The following is a 23,013-nucleotide window of genomic DNA, read 5'->3' as shown; positions in this document are numbered from 1 at the left end:
GTATTTCTATCTATCCTGCCATAAATCATTTATGAGATCCGCCATTAATCAACTTTCGTGACTTTACTTTATCTTATTCAAACAGAAAGTGCAGAATCTTCTCAAACCAGTTCCTAAGAAACAGTTAGCAATATGAACCTTGAAGTTACAACCATATCGTACTTTGGTGGTTGAGAAACAAACTTCTGTTCGTACTCCTCGATAGGCGCCAAGTTATACTTGAGATCAATCTCGGTCGGTTTATGAACCTTGGTCTTGTGTACAATCTTCCAGCCAATGTACAGAACAGGGAACAATCCGACAGAGGTATACCTGAAAGCGTCAGCTCAAAAATCCATGGCAAGATAGTAGTGATTACTTACGAAAAGAGAAAGTTAGGGACATTCCACATGCCGGGCAGAAACACGGTATATCCTCCAACGAATACCATAATGAAGGTCGCCACAAGACCGATGTATGCAGCATACGGCATGAACCAAGCTCTATAAGGAAGCACTGAACGATCGAAGTTCTGTACCTTCATGGCTCGATAGAAGCAAAGGTATGTGAAACAAATGACACAAAAGTTGATCAGCTGCGATGCAGTGACCAGAGAAACAAACCAACTCAGGACAACCGCGGAGCTGTTTGATAGCTGGAGGAAGGATAGCAATGCGATGGCTAAAACCACAGCAACACAGTAGATAGGAACACCCGTTCTAGTGCAGGTCTTCAAAAATCGTGGCGCTTTACCCTCCAGGGCAAGACCATACAGAGATCTTGTAGCGCAGAAAACGTATGAGTTGCCAGCTGAGAACGCCGAGACAAGAATCATGGCGTTGACAATATGAGGCAGCACTCGAATACCGAGACGGTCCATGGCAATAACATATGGTGAAGCTGCAGCGCCAGACTTTCCATCTCTGAAAGCTGCAATCATGTTTGGGTCGTCATATGGTACAAGGATACCTACGCACAGCGATCCAAGAACGAAGAAGCATGTCAAGCGATAGAATACCGTTTTGAATGCTCGTGGCAGGATCTTGCGTGGGTTCTCTGCTTCTCCAGCAGCCATGGCAACATAGTCAGGGCCGGAGATGGAGAACGCGGCTTGGATAAGACAAGATAAGAAGCCGACGAATTTTCCAAGAGCACCATCATAGTACAGTGCGTTGAAAGCACCAGGACTCTTCCAGTATGTAAATCCGAATGCGTCTCCTTGAGGATTGCCGCCGACCATGACGATGAAAGTGAAGAAGATGAGTCCAACGATCAAAACCACTTTTCCAACAGAGGCCCAGAATTCTGTCTCACCAAAATACTGAATCGCCATGAGGTTGATGAGCGCGTACAAAACGATGATCACAGCGATAGTCGCCCCCACAGGAATTGCATCTGTCCAGAATTGGAGAATAAAGTGGCATGCTGTTACTTCGAATGGCACGAGGGCAGCTTCAAAGATGAAAAAGTTCCATCCAGAAGCAAATCCGAGAGCCTCATCCACGTAAACACCTGCGAATCGGACGAATGGAGATGAAATAGGCGTGTATGAGACCATTTCTGCAACGGCCATTGTTATTGTGAGGACGATGAGACACCAGAACGAGAACGCAATAAAGAGACTGCCAGGGCCGCCTTGCATAAGACCTTTTCCGATTTGAACCTATGAGATACACATGATTAGCCATGAAGCCATTTACAACTGATCCAATCGCACATGTAAATGGTGACGTTGGGACATACAAACAGGACAGTGCCGATAGTACCTCCGATACCAATCAATTGAATATGGCGGCCCTTGAGCCTTCGGTGCGTCTCATCACCAAAATCATTTCGCTGTGCGATTTCTCCATTCGTAGTATTAGAAGGAGCTGCTTTGGAAGACTTCTCTGCATCATGGGAATAACCCGGGGGCACGTCAGAACCTGCCATGATCAAGGTTTCCGGATAAAATGAATGCAACCAGGAAAAACACTCTTTTGGCAAACGAGAGAAAAGAGAATACTACCCCAGTAGATGCCGTCTAGGGTTTACGGATAAAATACCGCATTTCACAAAGCCGAGGGTGCTCATTCCCTCGGTCCCCTCTTGACCAAGACAAGCAATCGCCTGTGTAACTTTTGTGCCCCAGTTCCCCGTACGGAGTGAGCCGATAAGGGGATTCCTTGTGAGTGAAAATCTTTCCTGTAATTCATGTGATTGGATCTTGTCCCTTAAACCTTGCTTGGGTGGCGGGATTCAGTCTTAAAGAGATATAGCCTGCGGAGGAATAGCGGGTCAATGGTCGAGACCAACAACATATTGGATATAGGAGAATTTCACTCGTCAGCAAAGGTGCAATGGGCAAACTTGGCATTCTTGGAAGGTTTCGCAGGGTTGTCGAAGAAGAAAATTGTTTGGGTTGCGGTGTAGGGAAGGACGATTCTTGTTATGGATGAGTAGCCAATGATCCAGAGGATAAAGTCTTGGGGCCTATCAAGGACGTAGGACATTAGAACAGGTTTTTAAGGAAGGATTATAGTATACATCATTATGGAAATGTACTATTATTTTACTCAAATGAAGTCTTTACATATAGATAATATAGCGGGTTTTATTGTTCAATTCAGTGACAGTAACCTGGGCTGCTACAAACGACTGACCTTCCAAGACTTATATTAAACTTTGAAATATGGAAACATTAGGACTCAACGTACATAGTCCTGGTCATTTGTGGCAATATTAACTCATTGAATGACTACGGAAATGTAGAGTCTGGTGTCCAATTCTTATCCCGAAATATTCAATCGGTTGTGAAAACACATTCGTCTTGCTCTATAAAGACCCTTCAAGGCTCCAAGGACGGCAAAGCATTAACGACTCCGGCTCATTATGATCAAAGTCATAACAGAACTCCATACCAGATATAATATTAACGCATCGCATCCTATTGTCAGCATAGTGTAGTATAACTCTTCGCTGTTTCGAGCGTAATGCTTTAATGCCCAGTTTCCAGTGCACGGCTTGGCCATGCCAAATCAGTCTTGGCTTCACGGCTCGGACAATTAAGTCGACGGAGTTTAAACATGCCAAGGTGTGCCGTGGCTGACGGGAGATCTTCGCGCCTAGGCAGGAATAAGATATGTGCTTGAATACGAATAAGTCCTACCATCTAAAGCCAAGCGATCACAGACAGTTTATCTCGATGTATTCTAAGCTTCGATGTAGCAAAAAGAGGTGTGTACAAATAATATTTGCAGAATTTCGAGGCCCTGACGGCCGGTGCTCAACAAGGTAATCTCCATGGTGACATCGATTCTTCGGATCATTCGGATCGATGACTATGAACTGTCAAAATCGTGCCAACGTAGCATTACCCTACGGTTTAATGCGTTGATGGTGTTGAGCTCAGCTGCCCAGGGATATCAGATTGCTGAAAGGCCTCTTGAGTGGACGCCTAGATAAGGTCGCACATGTCAGAGTTGGGGGCGAAGACCAAGTCAACGCGTTTATGTATGGTTGGCGTTAGTTTGGAGTTCCATTCGCTTAACGGAAGCTACCGGTTTGGACAATCGGAGCGCTGTATTGTTGTGTATTTTTTGTGAATTTTCGATGGGGGTCTTCTCAAAGTCTAATAGATCTTATTGTTTGAGAATATTCCTCTCTTTTGATATTGTCACCTATCGGGCACACCACCAGACGGGCAGATTCATGAAAGTATCAGCCTTGCGAGGTCAGAGTGATGTAATTCTTAATGTTGGCGGACGACATTGGTTCTACTATTAGACGTTGAAAGGCTTGGGATGAGGCATATTTACATTGCTTCACAACGCAACGAGCCTTAGCCAAAATGATGTTTCGCAATTAGCTATGAGCATAAAATCACAAGTTTTCGCTATCGGGCTATACCTCCATTCTTACAAGGCTATTTTGAGCAAGAGTTGCTGGAATTTAACTGTTTCAGGATGGCTCAAGTTGTGGTCATTCTATAGGAATATTTTCATTGTTCAAGCTATGTTATGCTACAGAGTAATTCCCAGATCCGAAACCTGTATATCTACCGAATAGCCTCCAATATCAATGTTACTATCCTATCACTTTGCAGTCGACTGTGGCGATTCCCCACTCTGTCTTGTCTGTCTGGTGAAAGCGGTCTGTGGTAACAGACACGGCTTAGCCCTGGAGAGCAAGGTGGCCTACAATGATAGGTTTATTTCTTCTTGGCATGTTTTATTTTTGCATAGGCTCTTCATAAAATTTGAATTGTAAGCTTATCAAAAATGTGACTGTAGAACAAGGTATGATGGTGTTTTGCATAACCGACAACCCAATCTTGGCAGGATTTCCTCTCACACAAAAGAGGGGGAGGGGCAATTGCTGTGTTACTATCTAAGCAGTTCTATAGTAATGGCCACAGTGGAACGTCAGACAAGAGTAAAAGGCAAGATTTCCGAGACTGTTGAGAAAAAGACATTTCCTCACCGGAGTATTCTCCGTTATCACACGCATGTGAGTTGATGGGTTACAGCGGGTGTGGCTACCGGCAGATCATTTCCTTCCCACGAGGCCGCGATCTGATAAGGCTAAGGCTGCGGCATTGAGAGTAATTGAACCCTTATTGTGCTTTGGCTGTGGAGGAGAGTCAGTTGCAGAAGATCGTCGTGGTACAGAGTCTCAAACAACCCAATCATGGTGCACAAAAGTAGCATTACCGAGTCACGATGGCGGACGATAGGGAGTCGGATGATTAGAAGAAGAGTGCTCTATGGTAGCATCGCAGATCATCTACGGTAAAAAGACGCTGCCTCTAACCGTGTGTTTCTTTGCAACGTGCCCATGCGTAAATACTCGTTTAGGCGGTTTGAGCCGCCGATCACCCCAAGACCAATGCAGACGTCTCACACGTCATCCGCGGCGTGGCTTGAGGGGGTTCAAGCATTGGTCCAAGCTAACCCAACACTAACAACACTACCCTTGTCCGGTAGAAACTTGGCACGAGATCCAAAGGTCATTCCCTCGTCTCTCTCTCTCTCTTTCTTCTTTTTTCCTCGCCCCCATTCGAGAAACAATATTTGCCCTCTGCTATTGATTGAAACCAAGGTAAAAAAAGTATACTTATATGCTGTGAAATCTTCTCTTTTTCTCCTCTCTCCTGTGCTTGTGAGAACAATATTCATTCTATCTTGACTCTCTCTTCTCAAATCGTGCTTGGCGTACGTAAATCATCTCACGTACCTCATCCTTCTGTCCTCTCTTGGTACCACAACCATGAGATTGTTCAGATCCCCCCTCCTCACAGTCGCTTCAGCCCTGTGGCTAAGCCTCTGCACATCAGTCCAGGGACAAAATCCTTCAGCCTCGGGCTCTTTATCCCTCAACACCAACCAACCATCATGGACCTTTGACTACTCAACTGAAAATGCCAACGACCAAAACTGGATCGGTCTGTACTACAGCGCCGGTGGAGGTCCCGTCGAGCAGAAGAAGGGCTCTTCCAACTCCATCAAGTGGAAGTGGGCGCCTAACTCCCAAGGCTCCGTCCAGATCGATACCGGAAGCCTTGAGCCTGGTAACTACACGGCTTTCTTCCTCGCTAACAACGCTTACACGTGGCTGGCGGAGCCGCTGCAAGTCATAAAGGGCCGTGAGTTTGGTGGAGATGTGAGCTTTATTGTGGCTGATGTCTCACTACCTAATGCTCGCGTCGATGATAAGTACTCTCACAGCGTTCGCGGTCTTGTTCGCGGCGGTACCAGTGATGTGAGCTTTTCAAGCGAAGGCTCCAACGTCGACTGGATCAAGGTTAGCTCTGATGGTATCATCTCTGGAACACCTACCTCAAGCTCTGGTGAAGCCGTCGTTACCGTCCGTGCCACTGGTACTGATTCCGCCTCATCCGCTGTCTTCACCATCAATGTCGCTGCTTCCGGCAAGGCTCTTCTGAGCCAGCTCAAGGTCCTTTCTCTCAACATGTGGAACGGCGGTACCGGCGTCACAAACTACCACGACAAGCAGGTCAAGTTCCTCGCTTCTTCCGGCGTCGATATCGTTGGTATCCAGGAGGATCAGCAGGGTCGCCACGTCCCTCGTCTTGCTGATGCTCTTGGTTGGTACCACTGGTCCAGTGGTGGTGATGTCGGTATTCTGAGCAAGTACCCTATCACTGCCGACTACGGTGTCATCAGCGGGCCGGCCCGTTCTGGCGGTGTCAAGATTGCTCTTGATGGTACCAACAAGGAGATCAACTTCTTTGTCGCTCACTTGGGTTACACACCCTATGGTCCTTACGACACATGCTTTGACCACTATCCCGTCGACAAGATCATTGAGCGTGAGGCTCAGTCTGGTCGCACTCCTCAGATGAAGGCTACCCTTGCTGGTATGAAGAGTCAGCTTGACAATGCCGACGACACTCCCGTTTTCCTTGTTGGCGACTTCAACGCCCCCTCTCACCTCGACTACACCGACGGTCTTAAGGACAAGAACTGCGGTTACTCTGGCATCAAGTGGCCTACTTCTGTTCTCCCTGAGGAAGCTGGTCTCATTGATTCTTTCCGTGTCGCCCACCCCGATCCCGTCAAGGAGCAGGGTATCACTTGGTCTCCCATTTACATCTGGAACGGTGGCCGTCGTCGACCTGAGCCTCTTGACCGTATTGACTTTGTTCTGCACAAGGGCAAGGGCCTCAAGGTGACTGACTCCCAGACTGTGGTTGTTGGTGAACCGAAGCCTCAGCCCAACCACAAGGAGAATGAGTGGTTCTCTGACCACCGGGCTGTTTTGACGACTTATGATATCTAAGAATTGGACTCAACATCCATCTTGGAAACGACCTCAACGACGTTAATGAATAAGTAAAAAAATCAAATAAATAAATAAATATTCTTCAACAATGTTACATACCTGAAAGCTTATCTCTCGCTACCTTGTTATTCCTTGTGAAACGAAGGAGAGGTCTGATGGATAGTGCCAAGTGCCAGAATGTCTCACCAGGGATAGTAACGCGCATCAAAGTTCTCCGTGAATTCTCAAGTAAATTAATAGTATTCCACATTTTTTAAAGGTAATCATTTCTCATCAATTTTATTTCGCTATTTTTTAATTCCTACTATCCTAAAGAATGGACGTTCCGACGAACCTTGAACGGCCTTTGATATCTACCGTCTCCGTCGGCCAAGAAGATTCGCAACCAAAAGAAAACAGCAGTATTGCAATCGTCGTCATTATCTTACAAAGCGTAAACCCGGGCATCTAAGTTTGTCTAAGTTGATTTCGCCCGTCTTTTCCACGCGTTTCATGTCTCATTGACTTTTCTTTTTCTTGAAACGCGTTTGACGTTTAAGCGAAAGCACCAACGACGGACATACCAAATGCTAAAGTCCAAAGTTAGTGAATGTATAGACAAGCAGATCAAGAGGATGCTTACCTCCAAGGAAGATCCAGCACAGAGCAGCGATCTGGTCCTTCTTCTTCATGAGATGTTGAGCCTCCTCGGAAAGGAAATCCTCAGCTAAGAGGTTGATGAGGGCAGCGTAGATGAGAAGACCGGAAGAGCTACGTCGAGTAAGCATTTGTTCACAGAGATGAGCATGCTCAGAAACTTACATAGAGTTGAAAACACCGACCATGATCAAACCCATCTCACTCTCAGGATCATAAGAGTTTCGGCTGGCAATTCCAATAGCTTGACCAATTGGCGCTGTGCAGCCGAAAGCAAAGACAAGCAACCAAGGTCGGACACTGCCCCTGGGGTAGGGAACAGCAGCGATACGAGATCCAAGGCCGAGACCCTCAAACATTTGATGGAACATGATGGCAATGAGGAAAACGAGGAGACCGTCGGTGGTCATGGCAATGGTCATTCCGACAAAGACGGAGTGGAACAGGATACCACCTTCGAGAAGAGTGATGTTCATCGACATGCGCTTAAAAGTCTCTTTGTCGATCGAGTTGTTCTCCTCATCAAAGTAAGACTCGCTGACTTCGGCGTGAGACTTGGAGTCGATAGCAGCTTGCGAGTATTGAGACTCCTTGATCATCTCCATCATCTCGGAACGTTGTCGGACGTATTGCTCGTAAAAGACGACGAACCAGGCGGGCATTGTAGAGTTGCTGTCGTCGCGCGAGTAGGCGTGGGGTCGCTGTTCCTTCTCGTACATCTCACGAGCCATGGCCTTTTCGTATGAGACCTCATCGTCGGAGTAATCGCTGTTAAAAGAGTCGTTGCGGGCGTGGCCTAAGTTCTCATCGTTGGGGAAGGGACGTTGAGGGCGCTGAGGTCGAGGAGGAGGGTGGACGGTGACTGACGCACCCGTGGGACCACCGTGAGAGTGTCCACCGGTTTTGGCGTTGAGGTAGAGTTCGACCATGAAAAGCATGAACATAGAGGTCATCATGATAACACCAGGCATAGCGGGATAGATATCGGTAAAGAGTTCGGGGAGGCAGGGATTAGTGAGGGATCCGAAGGCTGTGGGGAGCAACTTCAAGCCGATTCGTTAGTATGGATCTAGAGATGATATCAGTTATAAACTTACATGAACGAATGCAGTAGCAACCAAAACGCCAGTACCGAAATGCTTGCAAGCGAAAAACACCTTGGGGGGCATCTTGAGCCACTTGATTCTCTTAGCGGCGACAGGAAAGCCAGCGCCCATGCAAGAAACAGCCAAAACAGCAACTATTCCACATTGTTAGTTTCCAAAGAATTGGGTCTGGATGAAAATCCGGGGTAATTAGTCAACGTACAAAGACCACCGACGTGCATGCCAAGAGGATATTCCTCCCCAGGGCCGTCAGATCCACATTGAGGTTTGGCTTCCTCCATTTTAAACGATAGAAACTAAAGAAATAGTCGAAAGGGAAAACTCGAGTATCGTAAGGATTGTCGTAAAGTAGTAGAAAGAGAAAAACAATTAAATAATTTTCTCAAGAAATAAAAAAGAACAGGGAAACCAGTTCCCTGTCTTGGCGTGTATAGTAAGAATGGAATTAATGGATTTCTGAGTAAACAGGAACCCAAATAGGAAAATTGACTAAACAAAATCCCTACAGAAAGGAAAAATGGAAATGAACAAAAAAGATTCACTCCAAAACACAAACAAGGAAATAGACAGTACAAAGGAAACAACCAGGTACCAGCCTAGGTGCAAAGAGAAAGCGTATGGAGAGAGAGAATAGCGAGTAGAGAAAGAAAAGCCTCCACTCTAGAAACCATAGGCGTCTATAAGTATTCTTGGCAATTCGCAGTGTTCAATCTGGTTTTGCCGTTATAATAAACTATTTTAAGGTTGCGAGGCAAAACGTGATACAAAACAGACCACGTCTTGTGTCAGGCTTCCAGCGACAGGGCCTCTCAAACCGATGTGACTGTGGTGTTTCAACAATCTCTTTTCCCCCATGACTAAATCTACGGATACAGAATAGTCAATAATTGCCGGTTCTGGACCTTGGGGAAGATTGCCAACCCTGGCTCTTATCTCGGAAAAATAATTGAAATTCCCTTAGCTCATTGGTTACTTTCGCGTCAGGACACAGCTACAAGATCTGCGGGTTTCGTGTTTTAAGCTTGAATAATAGGGAAAAGATCATTGTGAGCCGTAACAAGGGGCCTTGTATATATCCACCTTTTGCGTTTTGTCATTAATGCTCAGTGCGCGGATGGCAAGCGATCCGGAAGACCCTTTTTTTGTTGTTGTCTCAGTCTTTGGTGATCTTGCTCTTTTTTTCTCGAGAGAGTTCCTTTTGAGGACGTAATCGCACTGTAGATGCATGCCGGTAGTTACGTTGTCATCCCTGATTACAACGTAAATCCTCTATTTCCACTGAGATCTACATGGATTTGCCATCTTGCCGCTTCTCCGACCTCCACACCTTGGCGTCGAGGCAGGTCATATTCAGCAGAGAAACAAAAGCTCCATCTCGCGTAATAGCGCCCCAAACCGTTTTTGCGCCCCTGCGATTCATGTCTCTACAGTGATATTCACTATTATAACCCTTTCCAGTGCCATATACGGTAGCCCTACCCGCATATTTGTCTTGGCTTCCTATTGTTTTGTCTTATCATGCCTCATATATCGTTTCTACGAGATCTGATACTACGAAAAGGCTTGGCGTGACCGTCCGGAAATCCGCTTATCAAATCATGGTTGCCATTTGCCGAATAAACAATTATTGTTGGGATGAACTGTGATTTACTCTGGCAATATTTCAGAATATTGGTTACGATGGAAAACCCCCTGGATAGTCTGTGGTGTTTTGAACACGCCAAGACGCGATCCAACCTGGAGTAAAATGTCACTTTGCCAAGCTTCTCAAGTACCAAATTTAGAGCTAGCGAATTATTAGGTGGTCCTCTTCTGTGAGGACTTTTGTCTTTCTCTTGGTCGCGGAATTGACCCTTCAACTCCGCAGCGATTGATCCATATTTTGACCGAAACAAGTAAACATTCTCAGGTTTTACATGACCCTTCGGCTATCGGCTCGAGATCAGCTGAGTTCTTGTCTCACTTCAAACATTCTCCACGTCGCTACAATTGCGATTTCGTACCGCGACATGGCTGTAACGTACATTGTCAGCATTAAACTCGACCCACAGAAAGAATTACGCAAGGCATTCTACCCTGTGGTCTCCATGTTTTACTGCCGTCTTAACCGCCCTACTCTGAAAGAGACTACAGTGTCACGATAGACGCATTTACCCTAGAAGATCTGATAAATGGAGGGCTTTCAATTTCTAGACTAGTAGCCTGTTAGTGCAGGCGACATCCGAGATAATTTATACAGAACGGCTCTCAGTTATTGATCTACTGGTTCATATGTTAAGGAAATACTTCAGCAATTGTCGGGCCAATCGCTCTTCAGCGGGTAGTTCCTATAACTGACTGAAGAATAAAGAGCATACATAACATACCCTATAGTTCTCAAGACTGTGTCCCGCGGAGAGTGAGTCATTCTGCAATGGCATGTCATTAGTTATGAATCCTCATTTTTACGTCGCCGGCATTCGCCTGTTCACGAACAGCACGTCAGCTCTCCAACTCAGCCCACAACTTGCATCTTTTTGGACCCAACTACTTCAGTCAGCTCTACGTACCGGTTCATCTTTCAACGTGGCTGTTGTTAGTTTGCACTATCTATTTCCTATTTGAAGTTTGGATGTCTTACGGCCCCGCTCCTATCTTTCCAATATCCATCCACAACCAAGGACTGGTCGTAGATCTTTCAGCTGGAGAGGTCAAAGCACCACAATGAGGTCAGAAATAAGAGTTGATGTCATCCTGTCATTAAGAAAGTGCCACTCCATTGATTGAATTTTGACGTCTTGGGTCAAATTATATTAGAACGTCTCAATCATTCATCGTTTGGAGACGTCACCAGCTGGAATTGTGTTTATAAACATGCCCCGACCCTCTCCTCCTCTATCACATAACTTTCCTTTGATAATCCCAATATCGGTTCAGCTCTACTATTCCCACTCAAACTATTGAAACACCAGGCACCCAACATGAGCAACTACACCACAATTGAGGACGGCATAGTGGTGACCGATAATGGGGTACATTATGACTTCCCCAGTTCTTGCCGCCCAGCGTGACTGACAGAATACAGATCCCTCCCCCAGAGAACTGGGTGAACTCCTACGATGACATGGGAGGAGACATGCTTTGGGGTCAAGGTGGTCAAATGGAGGATGAGGTTCGTGGACGTGGCATTGACGGGGACATTAGGCCGCACTATGGCATGGCACCCTACACTGGAGAGGCACTTTACCTCTTTGAGGTCGGTAACAGCCAGTTCTATTTCTTCAATGCCATAGATGGGTCTATGTTGCAGATTAGGGATCAGACGGATCTGAGGAGCATCGTGGGTATCCTTGATGATGAAAACCGAGGCTTACCTGCACTGGATATCGAGGAAATCTAGATTTGCACTTGATACATTTGTATCTAAGAATATGAACAGATGAACACATTCTATTGCGCTTGAGTCTCGTCTCTAAATTTGTGGATATGAATTCTCTCTCTGAGTATCGCGCATTCATTTCTACAACACGCGGCAAACAGAGCAACCTTGATGAAACAAGGTAGATTGATACAGGTGCAGATGCAACTGTGATTCCATGTAGTGTTGAAAAATCCATTTGTAGTATCACCACCCATCGCTTAGAACAAGTTCTAAAAGTATTCAGATACTAACTATCATCCTTCTGCATCCGCGCCAAGATTCCGTTTCTAGATAGTTTCGCTTGGCATAAACACACCTTTTAATGGGTTGCCAAGTCAGACTCTTCACTCTTCATCCTGTATACTCCGCGTCAAACGTACAACATAGCCGCCCAGCTCAAACAAACACACCAGATCGTACATCCCTGCTATCTCCATGCGCCTTGGCGCCTTGGCGTTATATCCGCCACAGCAAAGGTCGTAGAATACCCTGTCACACTTGACACTTAACCTCACTATTATTAGATGGAAGAAGTTGAATTGACTTTCGGGTGTCTAATAGGTGTGTTCAAGATCTTTTGATTTCCGCTTACTAACTCAAGTAGAGATTGATTTTGGGTTTTTGAATGGGTGTACTGTCTCGGGAGATGAGCAGCCGTTCATAGATCTGTTACCGCGACCTAAGGCTGATACCCTTGACTCGCAATCGTGACATAGTGACTCAGGTCCAGTTGTTCTTAGAGTTTCCCTGGCGAACTTTTGTCTTGCATACGCCGACATAACTCCTCGATACACCTGAAAAGTGGTAATCCGTTACTACCCACTTTCTGTTTACAGAGGCTCGAGAGCTTAGACTCCAGCTGGGGGCGTAGCTGCGTACCTAGTCAAAGAGGGGTACAAGGAACAGACCCGGGCCATGCGAATGAATAACTCGCCCCCTGATTGATAAGACACAATGCTCATCCAATCGCAAACTAATTACAACTATTTCAACGCTCGAAATGTGGAATATTGACAAGGGTAGGTGGGTGGCTGACGATATGTCGTATCATCCACCCGAGCACGTATACTGAAACGTCAACTGCTTCAAAACGAGTCGGAGAATTCGGCTCACTTCCTCATCGATTTTTCTTTTACATACCTTCCTTCAAACTTACTTTCCACATAACCAATATGTCTCAAACATATGTGAATTTCGCCAAATCGATTTCTATTCTTTGAAGAGAAGCCATTCATATGCTATCGAGGAACGAGATCTTCACCTCTATGTCGAAATGAGTCTTACACATGCCTTTCGACTTTTATGTCTTGACATAGAACTCATCACTTGGCAAAGGTCCAGACAAAGCCCAGCAAATCCCACCTTCAATAACCTTATCCCAACGCTCTGATGCGGAAAGTTTTTCTTCATAAGATCGAAATCCATGCGGCAGTCCAATAAATAGATTAACGTCAGTCGGAACCCTACGACTTGTTAGCCACTTCACTCTCAACAAACACAAGCTACTTGCCCAACTTCCGTCAACATCTTTGCATACAACAACCCTTCATCCCTCAGAGGGTCCAATCCAACTATCCCGATCACGCTAGGGGGCATGCCTTTGACCTGTTCAGGTGTGGCATTGCCGGGATTGATCTTCAGATCATCAACACGTGGACTCTCTATCTTGAGAAGACTAGTGTACCAACGGAATTCTGCGAGTGAAAACATTGGTGCTAACTCATTCTGCTTGTATGATGATATCGATGGGTCTTTCATCTTTTCCAGTTGTGGTTCGTAGCAGTCGACGTGTGCCAAACATGGTATCATGAGGACTTGACCAGCAATAGGTGGTAAAAGATCTGATGTCCGGTTGAGATGTCTTTGAAGAGTGAGAGATGCAGCAACCCAGGCACCTGCTGACACTCCACCAAGGATGACTTTTCGAGGATCGCACTTGAGGTTGTCCATGTTGTCGTGCGCCCACTCGAAAACATCCTCGGCATCATTCCATTGTGTAGGATATGTATACTGTGGAGTATGTCTGTAGTCGACGTTGAGGACTGTGACTTTGGAGCCAATGGCTATCCGAGCACATACCGCATCCTCGGCGTCGAGTGTACCATACATGAAGCCGCCGCCTTGTAGATGGACGTATAAAGGGAGTAGTTCTTCTTTGGTGGCTGTGGTTGGTCTATAGCTTCGCACCTGAATACTGCTACCATCTCTAGAAGTAACTGAGTAGTTGTTTATCTGAACTTGAGGTGCCAGCTTTATCATGGACTGTCTCACAACGACTTCTCGTTCTTCGTTGGCCAGCCTTACCATGTCCGCTGTAGGCATCTCAGGCTCGGTTATCGGTGGAACGGTCTGCTGTAAGGCAATCCATTCTTCACAACTGCCTCCGTAACTCGAGAAGTCGCACATTTTAATCGGCAGAGCAAAAGAAAGTCAAGATCCAGGTATGCAAGAGTGTTAAGTTCTGGGCCGAGGGTATTTGCCATTGACCCACCCAGCCGATCATCCAAGTGGGGGGTTATAAAGGCCTACCATCTTCGCAGTATTGCAGGTCAGTTAACAAGCCAATAGGCTTTCGCAGAGGAAATATTAACTACCTAACTGTATGTATTGCAAAGATAACATCACGAAGTTCATTTACGCATTCACTCCAGCTACCTATGCAAGCTTATTATATTTACAACAGTAGTGTCTCTATAGTAATTAACTTGTAGAATGCAGTAACAGTAAAAGCACATACAATTAGCCAAAAATTATAGAGATGTCAGAAGATATATGGCAATTATATGGCAGTTATATGATAAGTTAGGAAAGCTGCTGGTTTATATTAGTTGTTGTTTTTGGTTTTTGGTTTTTATTTTATTTTGGATGTGTGTGTGTAAATACTGTCTTTTTTCCTGGTGCTGTTTGTTTCTTATATTGTCTGCTCTTTTAAATATTTTTTTTGTTTTGTGTTTTAATTCCTTTTTTTTTTTGTCCCTAGGTACTGGAGTTGAACCTGAACACTTGCTTAGGTTCGTTGACTTACCTGCAGAGCTCAGGATGTCGCCCTTTGCGCCATTCCATCACTGCCCTACGTTGAAAGGTAGTAAGTTAATTTTTTATCTAAGGGTTACTCCTCCGTCTTCTTTGGTATTGGCACGTGAGATGTGAAAGGCTGCGTGAAAGTTTGTTTAGTGTTGAGTTTGGATGCCTCACAGGTGAGGTTGGGTAGGTCACGAGACGTGGGTGGGTGTGCAAGTGCGACGTGCCTGAGTCATCTTAAAAAAAGATACGTTCCTTATCTTGATTGATGGTAGTGCTATATTCTTGCTGTGATTATTTACTTGAACTGTTCCAGACTAGTTGTCGTTCAAACGAGGAGTTATATCAGATGCCAGATACCAAGATAACGATTCAGAACTTTCTCCGTTTGGGAGATATTGCCATGGGAAGACCTCTTCCAACTTATAACAGCTCTAAGTGAGATGTCCGTAGGCAGCTTTACACCAACGTTCTGCTTGTTCCTGATCGTTCCCTCTCAAAGGCATAAGGCGACTGAGTTCTCGGGTAGACTCCTAAGTCTCAGGGAATAGAAATAAGTAAGTAGTCTAAGAACTATAGTCTAAGGATCATATAGTGACTTACTAGTTTCATCTCGTACTTCCAGCGGTCAAATTTTTCTGATACCCTGAGGGAGGGGTCGCTCTTTTCATGAACCGGTGGAGCAGGTTGAAAAACAACATCCTCCCACTCCCCCTTTGCATTCTTTTTCCTTTCATCACATCACCATTTCAACTCGGGTCATCTAGAAAGGCCGCAAATCACCAGCCAAACCATCTGCAGAAATGACCCTCACCAAGAGACACCGTCGTTCGTCTGCTAGTGATTCCGACAACGAACCCGGACGTCTCAACATTGAAACCAATGACAAGGCCTTGCGGAATCTTGATCAGCTAGATAAGCTGGATCGAGCACTTTACGGACGAATCGCCACCCGCCTTAGGCTGCTTTAGAATTGCGCCTGGCATTCTTGGCCTTAAAATATCCGGTATTCATTTGCCGACGCCATTTAGGAGTCTCGCATCACTAAGACTATGAACCCGACTAAGCACGTACTATGGAAAGATGCTGTAGCGGCCGACAATTTGGACTTCGACTGGGGCGTATGGCTTGTCCTACGAGCTGTTTATTATGATACTGATTCAACAGCTAACCGTCTGTCTTTCAAGAATTCGCTTGCGGCAAAGAAGATTACTGAGCGCTACCAAGGAATTGATGTTTTCTATGCAATTTTCCCCATCACCTATGCACCTCAACCAAGTAAATGGGGCCGTATTGCCAATCATCGCGCTTCGAATCCTGAGTCTCCACCAATCTGTCATGGTGACAATCAGCCAAGCACCATCAATCCTTCCATCCAGCCATCTAGTATCACCCACCCTGTCCCTGCTCTCAATCATTTCACGCCGATCGATCGACAACCCGACGCAGATAAGGCCGTTGCCAACAATCAGCCCGCTGGCGGGGTTACCGTCACACAAGTGCAGAATCCGGGATCTGGGGACTTCAGTTTCGTGGTCAATATCCAGGCTGAAAAGTTTTTGCAAAGACACCCACCATCGACCACCCACGAGACCGAACCCATCGTTGAACAGGCCAAGACGGAAATACAACCCTGGATCACCCGTCAAATCCAGTCAGCTATGAACACGGTCAAGGAGGATCTTATCAAAACGATCAGTGAGGAAATTGCCGAACGTTTCAACGAAGCCAAGACCGATCTAGAACCTTTGATCACCCAGAAAATCGAGACTACAGTCACCAATCAAATGAACCAGGAAAGGGCCAGGAAGGCTGATCTGAAGAGAAGCTTTGAGGCCTTCCAGAAGTCGCAACAAGACAACTAGACGAAAGTCGATGATGCTAGCTGACTGGTCGAAAGATGGAGACGCCAACTGTTTTCTTTTCCCATCCTCTTCCATCTTAGGCGCCAATCGGCAGGTTCACCTAGACCAATCGGTAAAGTCAACGAAGAGTACTTGCACGGTATTTGACGGTAATTTTTCATGGGAAATGCATTTTGGACGTGAGAAACAGCATCGCAATCGATGGTGAGGTTGTTATGCATGGGGCAATTAATAAACACAATGGGATGGGTGCATACGGGTTGAGATTACCCAAATAGTCATTCTCAATTGAAATCTTTCTTAATAATTCGTCTAAAATAGCTAAGTGATTCATTAACTGTAATTCATAGTATCTATTTACTTCTGTCTTGAGATATCGATCTATTTGCTCCTGCCCGGGCTTGTAAGCTGTGATCACATTCTGAGTCCCTCAATTACATCGATCAACCCATTTGTCGCTGTTGACAGTCCTAAGTCTTTCTAGATCTCCTGTCGCCTTGAGCTTTGGTGAAGGTGGTGGCGTGCTCCTCGAAAAGCTATACACGCATCGCATCATCGTCATCTCCATCGTCAAAAGAGGTGCTGGTTTGATGTTCCAACTTCAACAGGTATCGTGGACATATGTTGAAGTCAGACGGCATTCAATATTCTGACAGAAAGGAGCTCCCTGCGACCATACCACATGAGAGTATCCCAGGTGCTGCCCGAGGATCTGGGCCACCGAAAAGGGCTGATATGCCCGGTGTAGGTAGTCTACTGGCTCCAGTTTGTGGGACATTGCAGCTGTTGATCCCGAGTTCGCGCGGCTCAAGGCTAGCCAATGCGACAGAGGGCTTCATTGGACACTAAGCAAAGACGGTTCTTATTTCGAGCAGATCTGAAGCGGAACACCATGAAAGTTTACCATGTTAGTATTCTATCGTAGCAATTTGTTCCAGAGGCTAGGCCGTGGTTTGGTGGTGGTCAAGGGATGGTTGTTTGCCGAATGAGTCACCCTTGGCACTCTTCCCTGAGGAACACAGATTAGAAAAACCGCTTTCTGCCGTAATAACTTGGATGATGTTTTGTCCTCTTTCATACACGCCTATCCACCGTCAAAATGCCAGCACCGATATTCGTACTAGAGGCGACAGCCCTCAATGCTGTCAGATCGCTTCCGTCAGACGTCTACCTGGTCCACGCGACCAACTGTATAGCAGAGTGGGGCGCTGGCATAGCGGCTGAACTTGCACGAGTCTTTCCAGCTGCATACACAGAATACAAGACATTCTGCCGCGCCGACGCGTCTTCGCGATGGCCATCGCCAAAGCTCACGGGGCAGTGCTACATCATTTCACCACAGACTTCAGACGTTGCTAGCGGGGCGCCCAAGATACATATTGTGTGTTTATTTACCAGTTACGGGTACGGTAGAGCAAACGCGAGGACTGGAAAGCCGGGAAAAGATGCAGCCGGGAAGATCCTGAAGCAGACGAGGATGGCTTTGAGGGACATGAGGACACAGATTGATGCGCAGGCAGGGAAGCGAGAAGATGGGCATGTGACGATATATTCGCCCATGTTCAATTCGGGCGCGTTTCGTGTACCGTGGGAGAAGACGTCCAAGGTTATAGAAGAGGAGTTTGATGGGTTTGAAGGGTGTTGGTCAGTGATGGCACCACCATCCTCTGAACTGTGAGCAGCGTGAGCATCCACCTGAAGCTATAGGTTAATCTAGAAGGCAGTTCAGCGGGTGGCAGAAAGCCTGGCCTTTGAGCTTTCGGATATGGAAATGAAAACTATCCGTAAGATCTAATAGAAATAACAATCTGAGGGAGACATTTCGTTTCCATCGGCTATTTTTTCTGACAGTTGTTGGCAATATGAGCACTGGTCAATTGGGTCTACAGTGGCCGAGAAAGCACCTTGGATTGGTATTTTTCCTTCAGCCTTGCTTGAATCATGGTTTTTCTCACAAAGTATTGGCCATCCGCCTTTTTGTCGCCCTTGTTCCTCAATTATCATTTCCAAAGTGTTATCTGGTCCGTCCAACCTTTTCACTGCTGTTGCTCTTGTTCTCTGTTGTCTTGCCACGGATATCGCGAATCACATGACTGACCCCGTTCCCGTCCCAGTCTGCCATCGAGCTCCATTTCTCTTTAGTTCCTCACTTAGATGGATCTTTTTATTTCCCCGATATCATGAACCACAGTCAGCGACGGTGGTGTAGCGGTTAGCATTGGTGCCTTCCAAGCACTAGATCGGGGTTCGACTCCCCGCCGTCGCAGATTTTTGCGGGTAGAACACAGCGATTCTCTTTATGAGAGGGGTTCGATTCCCCTCGGTCGCATTTTGCCGTCACGAGCCTGTCTTTTTATTACACATTCATCTCCTCTTTGTTATTGTACTGTCCTTTTTGCCTGCTTTACAACAGTCTGCGAGCTGTTCGTTGAGGTGCGTTGTAGTCCAAGTTCTTGCCCCACAAGCCTTTGTCGGTGGATATTTCTTCCGTAGCATTCCCGCCAAACTACAGGCTACAGCTACCGCATCATCACCGCTGAAGGTCTCCACAACCCGTCTCTACCATCAGCTAAACACAACAACCATCATACCTCCAGTCGATCATACTACACTCTCATTAGACAACAAATCAATTACCACAAACACAAACTCCTCATCATGACGTCCACAGACCCCAAGACCACCGACGAAAAGCCTGTGGAGCAAAAGCCAGAGCAGAAGCCCACCGCCCTTGGCGAAGACGACGAGTTTGAGGACTTCCCTGTCGATGGTATGCCCGCATTCATCACGCTCTCTTTCCTAAATATAGCTAATGAATATACAGACTGGCCTGAGGACCAAACCGAAGCTGCCAAGGGCAGCGGCGAGACGAAACACCTCTGGGAAGAGAGCTGGGACGACGACGACACGAGCGATGACTTCTCACAACAACTTAGGCACGTGAACAGTCAATACGATACTTCTTCCATACAACAGCTAACCATTATACAGGGAGGAGTTGAAGAAGGTTGAGGCCAAACGCCGATAGATGACGACACCCACTGCGCGACGAGCCGGACAACTCCCGTGCTTTCGTCCACTGCGATAACTTAATGACGGAACATATAGAAGAGTATCAAAGGAGCGATGGCAATACAATGGCTAGGGAGCTATCATCAATGGAAGAAGGCAAAGCTGCTGGTACCATACCTGTACCCGAGAACCTTCTGTGTATGATGGTAGGATGTGGGCTGGGCAGTCTTGTGGAGACCAGTCCAACCTCCTCTGAGTGCGGGATGCTGCAAGGCAGGGCAACAACACATATATCAGTCAAACACGAATCATTATGACGACTTCGATAACACGGAAGCCCCAACAGCTGGTGAATATGTGACTGCCGCCGGCCAGGGTTCTGGCAAGCCACCAGAAGGTCCAGGAGCGTCCGGCTGCAATTGTGACTGCGAAGGACAATTGAGTGACTCCAGTGGACAAACGAATATGAGGGCCTCAGGTTATCCGAAAAATTGACCACTGGAAGCATAAGGGACAAAATCAGTAGTCACTTTATGCTCCTTAGACTATAGTTCTTAGGCTACTTATTTTATACCCCAAGACTTAGGAGGCCATTTTTCTGCTACCCAGTAGGAGGGATAAGTAAAACAGTTTGAGCATTGTCGTTCGGTAGTTAAGTCAATCAATAAAGTGCACATAGAAATCCTTTGGACGCGTGTGATGTTTTTGTTGCGGTTTTACGCCTCTATTGGTATTTGGTATTCAATTACTTTCTTCTGGTTTGCTACAGACTAGCCTTGCCTGCCCAACCTTTTTCCATTTTCATTCCCCGTCATCAACAGGTTCATATACTTCGTACTCCAACAGTATTGGATATTATTTACTTACTGGACAGAGCAGTAACACCGGGAAGCTCCTTGCCCTCGAGGAGCTCCAAGCTGGCACCACCGCCGGTAGAGACATGGCTGATCTTGTCCTCAACACCGTACTTCTTGGCGACGGTGGCGGTGTCACCACCACCGATGATGACAATCTTGCCGTCCTTCTGGACAGCGTCGACGACGGCGTCGAGGGTGGCCTTTGTGCCGCTGGCGAACTTCTCGAACTCGAAAACACCGGCGGGACCGTTCCAGAGGATGGTCTTGGCCTCGGCGATGGCCTCCTTGTAAAGCTTGACGGACTCCTCACCGCAGTCAAGTCCCTGCCAGCCGTCGGGGATACCGTCCTTGTCGGTAGCGTAGCCAGTGTTGGCGTCCTTGTCGAACTTGTCGGCAGTAATGTAGTCGACGGGGAGGACGAGCTTGACGTTCTTCTGCTTGGCCTTCTCAACGAGGGCACCGACGGTCTTGGCGCCAGCCTCGTCGAAGAGGGAGTTTCCGATGGAGACGTTCTCGAGGGTCTTCTTGAAGGTGAAGGCCATGCCACCGCAAATGATGAGGGTGTTGACCTTGTCAAGGAGGTTGTCGATGAGCTGGATCTTGTCGGAGACCTTGGCACCACCGAGGATAGCCAGGAAGGGGCGTTGAGGGTTCTCGAGGGCCTTGGCAAAGTACTCGAGCTCCTTCTTGACGAGGAAACCGGAGGCCTTCTGGGGGAGGTCGACACCGACCATGGAGGAGTGGGCACGGTGGGCAGTTCCGAAAGCGTCGTCTGTTGTCGTCAGCAATGTGCCGCAGTCATAATGGAGAGGAATTGGGATACTCACTGATGTAAACGTCACCAAGAGCGGTCAAACCCTTGCGGAAAGCCTCAACCTGAGCCTTGTCGGCCTTGGTCTTGTTGCCCTCCTTGTCCTTGGAAGAGCCCTCCTCCTCAATGTGGAATCGGAGGTTCTCGAGGAGGATAACAGAGCCATCCTCGGCCTTGTTGACGATCTCCTCGACCTCGGGACCGACACAGTCGGGGGCAAAGGTGACCTTCTTGCTGAGGAGCTTCTCGAGCTCGGCGACAACGGGCTTGAGGGAGTACTTCTCGTTGGGGGAGCCGTTGGGGCGTCCGAGGTGAGACATGAGGATGACGGACTTGGCGCCATTCTCGAGGGCGTACTTGATGGTGGGGAGAGCACCGACAATTCGCTGGTTGTTGGTGATGTTCTTGTCGGCGTCGAGAGGGACGTTGAAGTCGACCTAGGAGGGGTTCTATTAGCTTTGAAGATTTGGATGGCGGGGTATTGTATTGTTGAGGGTTTAATGGGAATGTGACTGAGAACAGGCGATTGTGTCAATTGCAGCTGTAGTTGAGTATTTATGGTACAGCTCGATGTCTATTCCATGAAAATATCTCGTCTGATGCTTATATCATCTGATGATGCAGTGCGGGGAGCTCAACCAAGCTCAACAATCATGATCGCGGGGTCAATCAGCGACTTTTTGCTGTGTGTACTTACTCGGATGAGGACCTTCTTGCCCTTGACGTCAACGTCAGCGATGGAGAGTTTGTTGGACAGCGACATGATTGCGATGTTTTGTAGGAAGTAAAAGAATTGAGGATGAAGGGTTGATGAGGGAAGAAGAAGAGAGGGGAATGACTGGCTGTAAATGCTGCTAGAGGTACAGGCACTGATACTGCGGCAGAGTCTCAGGTGGGGGTCAATCTCAACGCGATGACGCTGGCGGGGCTTTCGCGGCTGGACTCGCAGGTGGTGGAATGATGGAAACCCCTGGACAAGACGCTCCAACCGTGAATCTGGCGTGAGATGTCTTGTTATCTGTGACCTTTTACCTCTAATTCCCATGACAATCCTCAATCTTGTCTATGCCATGACATGACACGATCGGTGCCGTCTCGGTCTCTACAGTGAAAGAACCCACACATTCCCAGCACGGACTTCAATGTCCAGACAAAACACGGGACATCGTGTTTCTGTTTATATGTCGCCGGGTTACGGCGATTCTCCCGACTTCTGGCTATGCGGGTGCAGATATCCCCGGAGAGACGCGGACCGGCTCAAGATACCTTACGTTATATACAAAAATGCCGAGACACGCGCTGTTTGAGCTCTTACGTACAATACAGACCTACCTTGTCGGCCTGTGAATGCATAGTGAAACAACAAGACGATCAATCGGGTACTTTCAGAACATGATATGACCCCACCAAATTTACCCAGTATTACGATTAGGCAAGCCGTTGACAATAAACTGTTGGCATAACTGTAACGGTGGTAGGTTGAGCCAATGCGATGTGCATCAGATATGAGGTATAAGCTAGCAAATAGAATCTAGAAGAATCC

The 23,013-nt window shown here is 46.9% G+C and overlaps 9 protein-coding genes across 9 annotated transcripts; 5 read left to right on the top strand and 4 right to left on the bottom strand.

Moving 5' to 3' along the window:
• Positions 1–73: 73 nt before the first annotated feature.
• FSST1_007662 (amino acid permease/ SLC12A domain-containing protein) lies at positions 74–1,911 on the bottom strand (the record flags this gene model as incomplete). Its single annotated transcript, XM_083224467.1, has 4 exons — positions 74–113; positions 163–312; positions 363–1,642; positions 1,723–1,911. 4 exons carry the CDS (start codon positions 1,909–1,911, stop codon positions 74–76), a joined length of 1,659 nt encoding a protein of 552 aa, XP_083083623.1.
• Positions 1,912–5,226: 3,315 nt separating this feature from the next.
• Positions 5,227–6,759, top strand: FSST1_007661 (Endonuclease/exonuclease/phosphatase; the record flags this gene model as incomplete). Its single annotated transcript, XM_083224466.1, has 1 exon — positions 5,227–6,759. One exon carries the CDS (start codon positions 5,227–5,229, stop codon positions 6,757–6,759), a length of 1,533 nt encoding a protein of 510 aa, XP_083083622.1.
• A 537-nt stretch (positions 6,760–7,296) lies between these two features.
• On the bottom strand, positions 7,297–8,785 carry FSST1_007660 (Zinc/iron permease; the record flags this gene model as incomplete). The annotated part of the gene is made up of 5 exons (XM_083224465.1): positions 7,297–7,331; positions 7,385–7,512; positions 7,564–8,441; positions 8,496–8,638; positions 8,707–8,785. 5 exons carry the CDS (start codon positions 8,783–8,785, stop codon positions 7,297–7,299), a joined length of 1,263 nt encoding a protein of 420 aa, XP_083083621.1.
• Positions 8,786–11,464: 2,679 nt separating this feature from the next.
• On the top strand, positions 11,465–11,883 carry FSST1_007659 (uncharacterized protein; the record flags this gene model as incomplete). Its single annotated transcript, XM_083224464.1, has 2 exons — positions 11,465–11,515; positions 11,569–11,883. 2 exons carry the CDS (start codon positions 11,465–11,467, stop codon positions 11,881–11,883), a joined length of 366 nt encoding a protein of 121 aa, XP_083083620.1.
• Positions 11,884–13,204: 1,321 nt separating this feature from the next.
• On the bottom strand, positions 13,205–14,310 carry FSST1_007658 (Alpha/Beta hydrolase protein; the record flags this gene model as incomplete). The annotated part of the gene is made up of 2 exons (XM_083223864.1): positions 13,205–13,367; positions 13,415–14,310. The coding sequence occupies 2 exons, from the start codon at positions 14,308–14,310 to the stop codon at positions 13,205–13,207; spliced, it is 1,059 nt and encodes a 352-aa protein (XP_083083619.1).
• A 1,667-nt stretch (positions 14,311–15,977) lies between these two features.
• FSST1_007657 (uncharacterized protein) lies at positions 15,978–16,790 on the top strand (the record flags this gene model as incomplete). Its single annotated transcript, XM_083224463.1, has 1 exon — positions 15,978–16,790. The coding sequence occupies one exon, from the start codon at positions 15,978–15,980 to the stop codon at positions 16,788–16,790; it is 813 nt and encodes a 270-aa protein (XP_083083618.1).
• A 1,099-nt stretch (positions 16,791–17,889) lies between these two features.
• On the top strand, positions 17,890–18,468 carry FSST1_007656 (ADP-ribose 1''-phosphate phosphatase; the record flags this gene model as incomplete). Its single annotated transcript, XM_083224462.1, has 1 exon — positions 17,890–18,468. One exon carries the CDS (start codon positions 17,890–17,892, stop codon positions 18,466–18,468), a length of 579 nt encoding a protein of 192 aa, XP_083083617.1.
• A 980-nt stretch (positions 18,469–19,448) lies between these two features.
• FSST1_007655 (proteasome regulatory particle lid subunit SEM1) lies at positions 19,449–19,818 on the top strand (the record flags this gene model as incomplete). Its single annotated transcript, XM_083224461.1, has 3 exons — positions 19,449–19,560; positions 19,615–19,726; positions 19,782–19,818. 3 exons carry the CDS (start codon positions 19,449–19,451, stop codon positions 19,816–19,818), a joined length of 261 nt encoding a protein of 86 aa, XP_083083616.1.
• Positions 19,819–20,661: 843 nt separating this feature from the next.
• FSST1_007654 (phosphoglycerate kinase) lies at positions 20,662–22,515 on the bottom strand (the record flags this gene model as incomplete). The annotated part of the gene is made up of 3 exons (XM_083224460.1): positions 20,662–21,431; positions 21,487–21,907; positions 22,168–22,515. 3 exons carry the CDS (start codon positions 22,513–22,515, stop codon positions 20,662–20,664), a joined length of 1,539 nt encoding a protein of 512 aa, XP_083083615.1.
• Between the last annotated feature and the right edge of the window lie 498 nt (positions 22,516–23,013).

This window comes from Fusarium sambucinum, chromosome II, assembly GCF_050947815.1.
Source record: "Fusarium sambucinum isolate potato_lamoka chromosome II, whole genome shotgun sequence".
Taxonomy (NCBI): domain Eukaryota; kingdom Fungi; phylum Ascomycota; class Sordariomycetes; order Hypocreales; family Nectriaceae; genus Fusarium; species Fusarium sambucinum.
The sequence above is the reverse complement of the archived record's forward strand: the minus strand, read 5'-3'. Positions and strand labels throughout refer to the sequence as shown.